Source organism: Polypterus senegalus, chromosome 14 (assembly GCF_016835505.1).
Source record: "Polypterus senegalus isolate Bchr_013 chromosome 14, ASM1683550v1, whole genome shotgun sequence".
Classification (NCBI taxonomy): Eukaryota; Metazoa; Chordata; class Cladistia; order Polypteriformes; family Polypteridae; genus Polypterus; species Polypterus senegalus.
In genome coordinates this window covers 141,413,582-141,428,457 of record NC_053167.1, presented here as the reverse complement: position 1 = coordinate 141,428,457, position 14,876 = coordinate 141,413,582, and the positions used below count along the sequence as shown (strand labels likewise).

Below are 14,876 nucleotides of genomic sequence, written 5' to 3'. Positions count from 1 at the left end.
AAAACTAGTTAAGCTGAAGAAAAAAATAAAATCTTCAGGCATCCAAGGGGGCCAAAAGACCAGTCAGATCCCACTGGGATTTCCACCTCACACCGATGTGTTTAATTAACTCTTTGAGGGCTGTTTATTTTTTCCAATAAAATCGGTTTTCTGAAAAGCAGACAGAGCAATGGTTTCACACATAAATCAACATAAAATGTCTGTTGCTATGTGCTGTGGCTGCTGTTGGTGCATGTTTGGTATCTCTGGCGGCAGTGGCTGCATTGGGGCACCTTGATGGTCAGCAGGAATACACGGTGGACCGGCTGTCTTTGCACAACCGGTGGGCGGAGTGGTGGCAGTCACAGTGTGACACAGTATGGTTTGTACATCTTGTCATCATAAGTGGTGGTCCTCCCAGGCGAATGCTGCTGTAGGTGCATCAGCTACACGAAAGTGTTCAGCACCACGATCAGCTGAGGACCAATCAGCCGATGCTGGTACTTAACTTTCATCTGATGTCCATCTCCAGATCACTTGCATCAAACTCTGAGCCCAACAAGTCAGAGTCCTTTTCAACAAAATAACGTAAAAGGTCCACTGAGTATTTTGCTTTGCACATTCGCTTTGGTCTCTCGCCAGATGTCGATGCCATTTTAGAGGTTGTTTGCTCTTTGCTACTCATGCACAAGTAGGGAATTAAGGTTAAATCAACAAAGCTAAAATGTAAGGGCAAGTTTTATTGCAGTTTATAGCTAAATACTGTCCTCTACCCCCGAATTTTGACAAAAGTCAACATCAGCCCTGAAAGAGTTAAATCGTTCCTCATTGTTTCCAGGCTTCGTCTGAGAGCTGGGATATCTGCCTTCATTCCACCACAAAAGAACTTTAAAAGAAAGCAGAGAAAAGTAGAGATTAGTAAAGATTGGAAATCCCTGAACAGTATGATAATTGTGTGCCTGTATCGTCTATTAAAAGTGCAACTGAAATGTAGCTACAGAAAGCCAAATTTAAAAAATTGATTTTTAGTATTTTTGTTTTTCTTTTTCTTTTTTTTAATTTTGTGCAGTATTATTCTAATAGGTAACTCTGTTGGTAACATATTCTTGATTTTTGGTGCATAATAGCAACATTCTGCCTCCTGGTTCTTTTAAACTTGGTTCTTAAAATTTTAAGCAGAAGTCCTTCTGGAGATCTAAGGTTACGATTTGGACTGTTATGTATGGTGACAGGCAGTCCAAAATATAGTAAGGGTCAAGATGATTATTATTATTTATTTTTAAATAATTTTATTGTAATCATTCTATATAAATCGATCAATTTTTACAAAAAATAGGACTGAGATTGAAGAATAAGTCGACCCCCACCCCTGAGAGAGAGCGAACATGTCCAACGGGGTGAAACTTAAGGCTTGTAAACATAACTAAATTGATGAGTTTAATAGACCAATAGAGATGAACGGAGAAGAAAAAGAAATGAGGAGATAATTGCTTCCTCAGTGTTTTAAGAGCTTATTCTAAAATATTACTGATCAGATCCTGCCAGGTTTTGAAAAAATTCTGTACAGATCCTCTAACTGAAGATTTGATTTTTTCCAATTTCAAATAGTATAAAACATCGGTTTCCCACTGACTTAATAGAGGAGAGTTAGGATTCTTCCAGTTTAGCAAAATCAGTCTGCGTGCCAAAAGTGTAGTGAATGCAATCACAGTTTGTTTGTCCTTCTCCACTTTAAACCCATCTGGAAGAACACCAAACACAGCTGTTAGTGGGTTAGGAGGGGATTGTGATACCAAGGCTGTCTGAAAGACGCTTAAAAATGTGGATCCAAAATGCTCAAATGAGGGTCAAGATTATTTAATGCTTCATACGAGGCGTCACAATTTATATCCTGGAATGGCCGCATAGTGATACCCGTGATGTAATTGTATCAAAATCACATGAGTATTTGTGGTTGAACATGTTTTGAACTAATATGTGCATAAATTGCAAGCTGACAGAACCAGTTGTTAGTTAGCTATTGGGAAGGTAATAGATATCTGCGTGTATGCTTTGACATAAAAATGGGTGATAGAAATTTAGAGCAATCTATTAATATTGCATTTTGTGTGAAAATCAGCAAATACGTTACTGAAATATTACAACTGTTGCGAGCGACATATGTTGAAGATACTATGAAAAAGTTGATTGTGTTTATGTGAAATTAGAGGTTCAAAGATGGGTCAAGAAGATGTGACGGAGTGTGCAATGGAAATCCCGGGTTCACCGTGCCTTAAAGAAGCACGCCTGTCACGCTCGCAGTTTAAGACCATGCTGGTATGTTCCTTCGACCACAAGGGAATAGTCCACTGAGAATTTCTTGAACAGGGTCAAACAATCAACCAACAATACTATTTAGAGGTACTGAAGAGATTACGAAATTCTGTTCAAAGACCCGAATTGTGGCCTGACGAGTGGATCATTCATCATGACAATGTGCCAAGTAACACTGCGTTCACTCTGAGAGACTTTCTGGCCAAAAAAGCGATTACCCAATTAGATCATCCTGCCTAATCACCTGACTTAACCTCCTGTGATTTCTGGCTATTTCCAAAATTAAAAGCTGCACCGAAAGGACGAAGATTTTCTAATTTAACTGATATCCAACAGAATGTGAGACGGCTGCTCAACAGTATTCCAGAAAATGAGCTCCAGGCCTGCTTCCAGAAGTGGGAATGCCGTTTAAGTCCGTGTATAGATGCACAAGGGGAGTACTTTGAAGGTGACAGTAGCCATTAGTGTACAGTTCCACATGTATATTTTTTAAAGGCGCATTCCGAGAATTAAATTGTCACACTTCACACACCATTTAGTAGTATTTTAAAGTCAGTTCTAAATGACACTGGTAACCAATGTAACAATGCTAAGATTGGTGTGATGTGCTCAGGTTTTCTTTTTCTAGTTAAGATTCTGGTAGCTGCATTTTGCACTAATTGCAACCGAGTGATGTTTTTCTCAGGTAGTCCTCTTTGGAGTGCATTACATTAATCTAGCTGACTAAATACAAAAGCATGATCTAATTTTTCAGTGCCTTGTAATGTTATAAGAGGTCTAACCTTGGCCATCTTCCTTAAGTGAAAAAAATGTCAAACAGAAGCTTTAAAATTTACCAAATACGTCCATCCTCACTTGGTAAGTTTTTTCTACCAATGTATCTGTAAGAGCCATTTTCCTAGTTATATAAGGTTCATAAATATTTTACAAGATGACAAAGCATAATCTATGGGAGGTTCCTATAACGCCCCATAAGCTGAGTGAAATTGGTATATTCTAGCTTTTTCTATCTGCTTTGACTTAATATTATTCTTCAGTTAGTGACATCCTTGCCATGTGTAAGGTATAGAGTGCAAACGGTTTTAAACTGTGCTTGTGCCAGCGCACGTGCTTACTGGCCTATGGGTCTTTAGAGTATGTGAAGCAACGTAAAACAGCACTTATATAAGTGCTGCGCCGTACGTTTAAAGCGTACAGAAGAAGAAGCTAAGAATCTTTAAGTATAGAAGAAGTTAAGAATCTTTGAGTAAAGAAGAAGTAAGGAACTTTTAAGTACAGAAATAACTAAAGTTTCTCCAGAAAAGCTAAGTTTAGAGAAGATACATTTTCCCTTTTTTTTGTCTTTTATTCTACGTGTGTAACTATTTTTTCTTTTATTCTTGTGTGGATTATTTGCTTTTAACTTTCACTAAATATTTTTAAAACGAACGTTTTACCGTGCTTGATCATGCCTTATACTTCGGCGGCCACAGTATCTATACTGACCTGTGTGCAGTTATTTGTATTTTCTGGTGGTTACGTGTTCTTCTAGGTAAGGTGCATTTAACAATAATATTCACATCTCTCTTCTGTTTTGAATTGGCTAACAAATTGTGCTCTCTTGTAACGGTCACCATCATACCAGCTTTAAACATTTGCTGTTTAAACAAACCCATTTGTCATTGAACCTCTATGATATTCCCTCACTTTCTGAAACATCGCTAGATGAAAAATAATTGGAAATAAGAAATTCTGTTGTCTAATCCTTGGCTTAGTTGCAGCAATAATGGCCATAAGTCATTATAGGTCTTCTCTGCAGTAATAGCAGCACTATGGATGAGTGGCCCCTTTTTATTTCTTCTTTGCAGTACAGTAGAGTAGATCCAAAGGGTTTATTTAGGCTGACTGGACCTTTCTGAATAAAGCTAGTGATACTGACTTCTTTTCTGTTATCTTTCTCTTTCAGTCACACCTCAAGAGGAAGCTGGATGCTCACATGTAAGTAAACTGATGCTTTTTTCCATTTCTGAAGGATTCAGTTGTGCCGAATGCATTACACGATATAATTACTAGGTCTATCCTTTCTTTGTGTGGAGTGTTTTTGTTTGTCTCCATACTTCAATGTATAGAAACACTAAGCATATTTTCCTCACTTTTCTGTTCTCCCCAGTTCCCAATAGTATTTGGAGATATACCACAGTATGACATTGGTTAACCCTTGAGCCAGTAGTTTTCAAAGTTAGGGAGTATGAGAGAAATTCAAGGGGCTGCCTGAAGTGCCTGAACTCTTAGATAGACAGAACTTTATTTTTCCCCCGGGGAAATTTTTTTACGCAAATGTTTTAAATAATACACAGATAGGTAGGTAAATAAATAAATACATGAACATTTTTTTCTGCGCACACACCAGAATAACTGTAAAGCAAGAAAATTAAAAGGAAAGAAAAAGTTCTGACTTGGCTGTGACAGTCACAGTGAGGTGCTATACAGGCATATTGCTGTAAAAGTGTATGGAAGGAAACATGTTATATAAATTGTGGAATGAGCCCCGGACACAGACTGATGGACAATGTTTGGTCACCCAACACACACATTTATTTACAATAATATTTACAGTCACGTGCACAACCCAGTGCCTCCAGCACCAAACCCCCAAAGTCTAGGCCTCTCTCTACAGTGCCTGTCGCCTTCAGGCTGCCTCCACTCCTCTCCAGCAAGACTTCGTCCACTCCTCGCCCGACTCCAGTCATTGAATGTAAGGAGGCGGCCCCTTTTATAAGCACCCGGATGTGCTCCAGGTGTGTTCCGGCCATCTCCCACTGACACACCCCAGTGTGGTGGAAGTGCCGGCTGCATCCCCGGAAGCAGTCCGGGTGTCTCTGCTCGTCTTCCCCCCAGCACTTCCTGGTGACCACGGGCCCCTACAGGGTTCAGCTTCCAAGCTTTGCACCTGTGGTCCCCAGCGCAACCAGGGTGGTCGCCCCCTCGTGGTCTGGAGGAGGCGCAAGCCCTCCTCCGGTCCTCCTGGGCGTCCCGGCTGGGTACCACCCCCAGCCGTGTGCCACAAAATAAACACATTGTCATTATTATTATTTTTATTGTTATTTTGGAGTGGTGGCAATTGACATGCTGCTTTAACAGTTTTATTCTGCCTGATTATAGATGGCAGTGTTATGTTCACTATACACATTAAACTCTTAAAATACACACACTCTTTCATTCTCTTATTAATTCCTTTATATAAATTCCGTAGTCCAGATTGAAAAGTGTCTTATGTTAAACAAAAACCAATAAAAAAACAATTAAGAGAAAATATTACACATCATCTTTAAGTGACAAAATATAAATGTTTGCTCAAGAAGATCAAAATACATGTAAGGCAAAAAGCAAGCACCTATAAGAAAAGAAAGTGAACAGTGCAAACATCAAGCTGATTTTCTGCAGTAAGAATTTACCTGTTGGCTTATTAAAGGTGAGCTCTTATCCACTGTTTTATTCTCTGACCTCCTCACCCATGGCTGCTTCAACGCTGTTTATCTTAACCTTCTTAGCCTTGCGTTTTTTTTCTAGACAAATGTGCAAAAAACATTACAGAAGAAAAAGTGTTATTATGTGTAATAATAATCCTGTAAATACCAAAAGGCCAAGCCTACTCTCCTCTGATGTGCTGATTTGGATTAGTAAAGATTCTTCATATGATGTTAGAACATTAGAAAGATTTATTAATGCGCCCCGGAGTGCTAACTAGGAAATTGGCCAAACCGTGTACATCTGCCCCTGAATTCCGGCTCACCAACTCCCTCATCGACTGCTTGGGGCTGCTCTGCCACACACCTACTACCTTCCCCCAAGCTTGAAAAAAAATCTCTTTATTATATAAAAGAATCTTGGGTCGAGACGTGATCTTCTCGGAAAGACGTCCTATGTAGTAAATAAATAAATAAAACTTGTACCACCACATGATTGAATGATTTTTTTTTAATGATGTGGTTGTATATAGTGTACTGTTTACAAAATGGTAAACAGTAAACTTCTGGCCACGAGCAGTTCACTTCATGAATGAATGAATGAATGAAGTGTATGTACTTGATTAGTTTAAATTAACATAGGAGGAGGTTAGGAGCACATGCTGATACAGCGCATTGCAGCACCCACCACATGACAAACCAACTCAGGACCCCAGGTTAGGACCCGAGTGTAGCCATGCAACGGGTGACACCTCAGCACCTCAAAGCTTCATGATGCTCCAACAATGATGGATGGATTAAAAGGCAGAACTCTATGTGACCATCTTCATCAAGCCCTTCCGTGAGAACCCTAAATCCAAAGAGGACTGTTTCATTTATGTTAGGTAGAATGCCCAGAGGGGACTGGTCAGGCGGTCTCATGGTCTGGAATCCCTACAGATTTTATTTTTTCTCCAGCCGTCTGGAGTTTTTGTTTTTCTGTCCCCCCTGGCCATTGAACCTTACTCTTATTCGATGTTAATTAATGTTGATTTATTTTGTTTTCTTATTGTGTCTTTTATTTTTCTATTCTTTATTATGTAAAGCACTTTGAGCTACTGTTTGTATGAAAATGTGCTATAGAAATAAATGTTATTGTTGTAGTTCAGATGGAATGGAACATGCAATGTAATAAATGCAGTTGAGGTCAGAAGTTTGCTAGAAGTTCACCCTAAGCGTATGCAGACTTCTGACTGTATGTGTTCAAATGTGTTATGTGTTACACAAACATTAGTAGAACTAAGGCAGACATTTCAAGGTAAGGTTATACTCGTTCATAATGGCACTGGGGAGAGGTTGCATGTTTATTAGCACATTCAAGTAACAATTTCACTGGGCACTCTATGGTCTATGAACATAGAACTTTGAGGCCTACCTAGGAGGAAAACCTGCTTCTTGTTATTTTGAGATCCAAGTTGATACTTTTTTTTATCTTTCAGGGAGCAGCTGCATGAGGCAAAGGATGAAATAATGAAGAATAAAGAGCTGATTGAAGATCTCCAACCCGAGACAGTCCAGAGCTGTTAGTATTATATGAGGGCAGTTGGGGTGCCTTATTTCTAGTAATGTGAGAAACCGCATCTTCTGCATGGAAATGCAATTCAGAAAACTAGTTAGTAAGATGGGACAAGTGAAAATGTAACTATCAACCCTCCCTTGTTGTTGTGGTCACCCCAAATTATCGTTGTGTGCCTGACTTGTGAGCTATGGATACCCAAAGAAGAAATTGAAGGTGTTGATGTGTCCTTAACTCTGCGTGCTCTGCTAGACAGTGATCACTGAAGGGTGGTAGCCCATAGACCAGTGATGTCCAGCTCCGGTCCTGAAGGGCCACAGTGGCTGCAAGTTCTAACCAGCTTCTTAATTAGTGAGCCGTTTTTGCAGCTGATTAACTTGTTTTCCCTTAGTTTTAATTGTCTTGACTCAGACCCCTTAGTTGTTTCTTTGTCCTTAATGAGTAGCCAAACAGTGAGACGCAAAACAAGCCACCACATGACCAGCTAACCTGAAAATAAAGAAAGGTGAAGGTCTCAGTCATGTTGGACTGCTCAGGTCACCAAATTATCTCGATGGAGATCTTAGAAAAAAATGAAAATCAACATTCTGCTGTGGCAGAATGAGAGCAGCAACAAGTCATGATATTCAAAAATGTCTTTAATTAGCAGCAAGAATTGGCCCCTCATTAAGAAACTGGAGTGAAATTGGCTGGAGTTTGATGTTCCAATTTCACTAGCCATCTTTCGGCTCGCTTCATATCTCATTTGTGTTTGGCTGCCATTTAATGAAGGAATGAATCAATTCAGAGGGCTGAATCCTTAGAAACAGGGCTATTAATATGAAGGGAAAAGGAATTAATTAGCAGTGAAAACTGCTTGCTTATTAGAAAAAGGGTTAAAATGAAAACCTGCAGCCACTGCGGCCCACCAGGACTGGAGTTGGACAGCCCTGCCATAGACTAAAGCTGTGGAGTCCATTTAGATTATGTGTGTAAAAGCTTAGTTTGGCTCTCCTGATGCTCTTGTGAGAGAAGCCATCACTGTCCAGGGTATGGCCTGTGTCATTCAACTGTGGTTCTCTGCCACTTTATTCTACTTACAGAGTTTGTCTTTTAATATCTATTGTTTAATCTTTTCTTTATCAGAGCACAGAAACCTGTCTAGCATGGTCCACATAGGTGGGACGCATGGTGTTTTTGTCAGTGCTGCCTTACTTTATGCCATAACAACAACCTGTCTCGAGCTCTAGTCATGTCTTGTGACTTTGTGCGCACTGCCTCCTTCTCTACAGCTTTAAAGATTGACGAGCTGCATGCTGCCATCCGCAAGAAAGATGAAGATATGAAGGCAATGGAGGAGCGCTACAAAATGTACCTGGAGAAGGCGCGCTGTGTGAGTAAGCGTGATGCTGCCTGCCTGGGGGGTGGGGTCTGCAGCTCATTACTCCGCCCCGCATTTATTTATGCTGTAGTGGGTGCTTACCAGTGAAGATGGGGTGGGGTGTAGTATGTGGGCATTGTGGAATAGGATGGAAATTAGGGGAGAGTTCAGTTCAGTTCAGTTTGATGGCTGCCGAGCATGGACAGCCTGCTTCAGATCATCCCATAGATTTTCAATGATATTCAAGTCAGGTGACTGTGACAGCCATTCCAGAACGTTCTACTTCTCCCTCTGCATGAATGCCTTTGTAGATTTCCAGCTGTGTTTTGGGCCATTGTCTTGTTGGCATATCCAACCCCTGCGTAACTTCAACTTTGTGACGGATGCTTGAACATTATCCTGAAGAATTGGTTGATATTGGGTTGAATTCATCCGATCCTCGACTTTAGCAAGGGCCCCAGTCCCTGAACTAGCCACACAGCCCCACAGCATGATGGAACCTCCACCACATTTGACAGTAGGTAGCAGGTGTTTTTCTTAGAATGCGGTGTTCTTCTTCTACCATGCAAATGGCTTTTTGTTATGCCCAGATAACTCCATTTTTGTCTCATCAGTCCAAAGCACTTTTTTCCAAAATGAATCTGGCTTGTCTAAATGAGCATTTGCATAAAGCAAGCGACTCTGTTTGTGGTGTGAGTGCAGAAAGGGCTTCTTTCTCATCACCCTGCCATTTGTAGAACCCTGTACAGATGCACCATCTCCAGCAAGATGTTCTTGCAAGTCTTCAGAGGTGATCTGTGGGTTGTCTGTCACCATTCTCACAATCCTGCCTCTGCATGTGCCGCTCCTGTATTTTTCTTGGCTTGCCAGACCTGAGTTGGTTTAACATCAACTGTGCCTGTGGCCTTCCATTTCCTGATTCCATTCCTTAGAGTTGAAACTGACTGTTTAAACCTCTGAGATGGCTTTTTGTAGCCTTCCTCTAAACCTGAACAATCTTTGTTTTCAGATCTTTTGAGAGTTGCTTTGAGGATCCCATGCTGTCTGTCACTCTTCAGAGGAGAGTCAAAGGGAAGCACAACTTGCAATTGACCTCCTTAAATACCTTTTACCACTCATGATTGGACACTCCTGTCTATGAAGTTCAAGGCTTAACGAGCGAATCCAACCAATTTGGTGTTGCAAGTAATCAGCATTGAGCAGTAACATGCATTGAGATCAGCAAATCAGCAAAAGTATAAGGGGACCCATATTTTTACGCATCCAATTTTTCACATTTGATTTAATTTCATACAACTAAATACTGCTTCACTAAACATCTTTGTTTGGGGGAAAACACCCCAGTACTCAGGTGTTCCTAGGAAATGAAAGGCATAACACTATTATCTTTTTAGTTGAAAGAAGAGTCAATTATTATACAGGCTGAGAGGGTTTCCCAAACTTTTTCATATGACTGTAACAGATATACAGTACCTGCAGTGGAGCGTAAGACATGGGAGATATCAGATTAGGCTCCTGAAGGCCCTACCTTTAGCCTTTTGCTGTTTGAATCTTGTAGTTTGTTCATATTATGTTCTGCAGGTGGTTGGTACTCATTTTGTTATTTATACTTTGCAGCCTTAGAAGTAAAATTGATCTGTTGCTTACAATATGTAATGCTTTTAGAAGAAAAAAAAAATAAAAATTACTATCTATATACAATTTATTTGAAAAGGTAAGAGTTTTCCCCCACATTTTCTGCACCTGACCACCTGGAGCTCTCCAAGTAGATCCTGTTTAAAATGAATTGACTCCGAATGAGGAGAGTCACCTTGCTGTAGATATCAAAAGGCCATCCAGTAGTGTCACTGCTGAACCCGCTTTTTCAGAGCAGATTTACTTTTCAAGTGAGGTGAATTCTAGTGAATGTTGTAATAATCTGAGTTCATGGGAATCTTCAGGTCTTGTTGTTATATTTGGTGGACATTTAGTTTGTTTTTGCACCTTTTCAATCATTTTTCTGTATTCTGGCAATGTCATTTTGTGTTCTGTTTTTGAACTGTTGTCCCCATTTTGAGGCAGTCATTGCAAGGCCACTGCCATATTGTTTATGGCCTCTCTGTCTCTTTCTGTTTACATACAACGCCCGCCATAATGTTTGGGAGAAAGACACATTTTTCCTTGATTTACCCCTGTGCTTAACAATTACATTTTCAAATTAAACAATTCAAACATGATTTCAGAGTTCCATTTAAAAGTATTTGCATGCATTTCACTCACACCGTGTAGGAATGACAACACTTTTTCTACTTCAGGGCACAATAATGTTTGGCACACAGCAATGGCAAGTCTGTTAAAGCTGTCATATTGAGGACTTTGTCACGTATCCCTTAGATGCAATGACTGCTTGAAGTCTGTGCTTCACAGACATCGGCAGATTCTCTGGATCTTCTCTGGTGATATTCCTCTAATGGAGCTATCTTCAGCTCCCGCTTGTTTTGAGGGACTTGCCCTCTTAAGTTTCCTCTTCAGTATTTGGATTGCCTTCTTTTAAAATGGGTGACTGGCTTGGCTATTCAAGAATTTTCCATGTTTCATGATTCTTCTTGAATTCTATGAGTAAGGAACAAAAGCAAATTGTCAGATATCAACAACAACAACATTTATTTCTATAGCACATTTTCATACAAATTATATGGCTCAAAGTGCTTTACATGATGAAAAAAAGAGAAAAAAAAGACAAAGTAAGAATTAAAATAAGACAACACTAATTAACATTAATATAGAATAAGAATAAGGTCCGATGGCCAGAGAAAAAAAAACTCCAGACGGCTGGAGAGAAAAAACTAAAATCTGCAGGGATTCCAGACCACGAGACCACCCAGCTCCCTCTGGGCATTCAACCTAACATAAATGAAACAGTCCTCTTTGTATTTAGGGTTCTCACGGAAGGACTTGAGGATGATGGTCATGTAAACTTCTGGCTTTTAATCCATCAATGTAGGACATCACGGTGCTTTGATTAGGTGGTGATGACGCAGATCGCCACCACAGAAAACCGGGAAAAGAAACAGAAGAGAGAGTAGGGGTCAGTACAGATTTTAGAGGCGGCATGAATAGTAATGATAATTAATTGAATATATTGAGTATCAGGATTAAATTAAAATGAAGTTATGAGAAGGCCATGTTAAAGTAATGAGTTTTTAGCAGTTTATAGGTGCATATGATATTATCTGTAGATATAAAATTGTATTACAAACATAATAAATGTTACAGATATAAAAAGTGTTACAGTGCAAATTTGTATCACCCTAAACAGGTTATTAAAGCTTTGGATCCTAAACTGAGTCCTGCGTCAGCAGAGATACAGACGTTGAAGAATATGCTGGCCGAGAAAGACAAGAAGATCTTGGCCTTGGAGGTAAGGCTATGATCACAAAGGGAGCCATCTTTACTTTGGTGATGTATGCTTTCCTACTTTAACACCTGCCTCTAAATTCAGTGGTGCCACTGACTTTACCTAAGCACCCCCCTTAACCTCTGTGCGTTCAGTCACTAAACATGTACTGTAGTGGACACCTTGTTACGTGTACTCCTCAGTGTGAGCAATAGGTTGAGCTAGAGGAAAAACGTTCCAGTAGAGGGATAGAGATGGCATTCACAACAGCAAAAAAATGGCAAACAAAGAATGCTTATAATTAAGGGATTAAATAAGGCCAAATGCTAAACAGAGCAGACAGAAGGAAAAATGATTTGCATAGAAATGCAATCCTCTTCAAACAAGTCCAATACACACTCCAGATAAACAGAGCAAGAAAGTAACAGAATAACGAATACTTAAGCTCAATGAGGGCAAAGCTACATCGACGATAAACTTGTGAAACTCTTGTCAGCACATTGGACCTGGTTGTTCTGCCACTTCTCCTACCAAAGATTGCTACCCAGCAAGGATGGAAAACAAAAAAACAGTTATGGAACAACCTAAGAGAACAAATTACATACATAGGTTATTTTACACCACAGCCCCAGTTAAATGAAAGTCCCCTTTAGCTGTTTCTCAAGCAAATTCCCAGACCATATACATAGAAACTCCCGCAAAACCACCCCAAATTCCCACTTTTAACTAGAAAACATAGCCAGTCCCAACAAACCCCTACATAAATATACACAGAACTCTCAATATAACAGTAAGGAACTAAAGCCGCCCCTCTCCAGGGGCCTCATGCTTAACACTGTGCGAAGAATTCACACCATAACATGGTGTATGTGCAAAAGTGGAAATGTGCGTACGCACAAAAAAATCCAGATGCATAAATCTGTGCGAACGCCAACTTCCACGTTCTTCCACTGCATAAATCCCGGTCAGCGTGAAAAGTAACGCATGTGCATGCGCCTGGTGCCACTCCCCAAACTCCTCCCAGAATTACGCCTCTTTGAATATGCAAATAAATATAAATAGCCCTTAACCTCAGCGTTCTGTGAACAGGCAATGGCAAAAGCCCGGGGTAGGGTTTAGAAGAATTTCAGCAAATGCCAAGTGCAATGCAGTAACACTGCTTTGACGCTGGGTGCCGCCAGTTTGCAAAACTGAGCGGAGAATTTGCATATGCCAGAGTTGGAGCTACCGTGAAAATGTGCGTGGCTTTACTCCAAGTTTAGGTTTTATACATCGCGATTTGAACGTGGAAACGTTCGTATGCAACATTTTTGTGTGTACGCACCATTTATACATGAGGCCCCATGTGAGGCACATATATATACATACATATAAAAAACACCCACAGTACAACTTACGGAACAAAAGATGCCCTCCAACCAGATCGTGTAAAGCACATATATGTACACATAAACAATGCACTTAAGACAGATGTGTATACACACAAGTCCAGACCGACACTCCTACCTACAGGTTGTTGTCCATGAAGAAAGGAGAAGCATGCAAAGAGAGCAATCAGATTGGGATGGATCGAGGGAAATCGGATGACAGTGCTAACTTGAAAGTACAAGATGTCACAAATTGGCAAGCTAAAACGTATGGACAGCCTTAAGAAAGAAAAAAGGCATGCAGGTGGCCACCTCACTAACCTTGTCCCAGCATCGGGCAAGACATTTCTACCTTTTTTTTCCTCAGTGTTGATAGTGTCCATCCTGTTTCACTTGTAACACAAATAAAGTAAGATGATACTGCAGTGTACTCCTTATGTGGTGGTGCAGAAACAAAAACGGAAACTGAAAATCCAACACAATCCCTAGTATTCAAAAAAAACTCCACTGAAAAACAAATGTTTTCCGGCTAGTCTTTTCAGCATACTTAACTAGCCAGAGGGAGGGATCAGGAGTCGTGCTGTTGGGGTGGCCCTGCCTCTTGAGGCTCCACCCACAAAGAAAAAGAGAAATAAGTACATTTAACATGATGGAACATAATGCTAAACATTACAACAAATACATAAAAAATGAAAAAATATCATTCAAAAATTACAAACATGCACATGTTAATCCATAACACTTGCAGAGTGTTTTTTTGTTGACTGAGCTTTAAACACTCTACTTCTGTTGTGTTCTTGCTCTTTTTTGTTTTCTGTTTTTTTATTAAGTTGTTAACACTTTACATAACTTCTAGTCGGAGGGGATGTCAAACTTCACAATTGCTTGTTGCCTGAATTATGTCCGAGTACATGCCTGGAAATGGCAGGGGATGACAAATTACACGACTCCATGACAGTAATCTAGCAGAGTTTCAAATTTCTAAAGTACCGTGAGCTTACCACATGCTAACATCTAAATGAGGTGCTGTCTGACAACACCGGTGTCTGTTTCAGTGTTTTCTAACTATGGCGAGTTCAGTTGCAATCTCTGCCCTTTTGCCTCTTTCCATTCTGTTGTGGAATCACAAACATGAGATATCAGACAGACGAGTCTCACTTCTGTTGGCACAGTCCAAAACTCCTGCTTTCTTTATTCTTCATGCCTCCAGTGTATGCATTCTACTTCCAGGTGAGCATTCATTGGTTGTCTGCTCTCTAACACGCACAAGCAGGCCTCTACAACAGAAAATGAAACCTGTTTGGACTCACCCAGGCTGGTGGGGCACCCAGAGGCCACAACATAACAAAAAAAAGTGAAGAGGTCTAAAAAACTTTATTGATCCACTGTTTACATCAGAGAGAAGCTGAATTTTAAATTATTAAATCGACCGTGGACTGCACCATATGTTGTGTGTGCCAAAACATATACATACTTACAC

At 40.1% G+C, this 14,876-nt stretch overlaps 1 protein-coding gene across 1 annotated transcript in view; it reads left to right on the top strand.

Annotated features, from left to right (window-relative positions):
* Positions 1-14,876, top strand: part of hook1 (hook microtubule-tethering protein 1) — a 143,577-nt gene that overhangs the window by 124,426 nt on the left and 4,275 nt on the right. The window contains exons 17-20 of the mRNA XM_039734456.1: positions 4,238-4,269; positions 7,217-7,299; positions 8,565-8,665; positions 11,952-12,053. Of these exons, the coding sequence (XP_039590390.1) occupies positions 4,238-4,269; positions 7,217-7,299; positions 8,565-8,665; positions 11,952-12,053 (318 nt within the window). The remainder of the gene's footprint in view (positions 1-4,237; positions 4,270-7,216; positions 7,300-8,564; positions 8,666-11,951; positions 12,054-14,876) is intronic.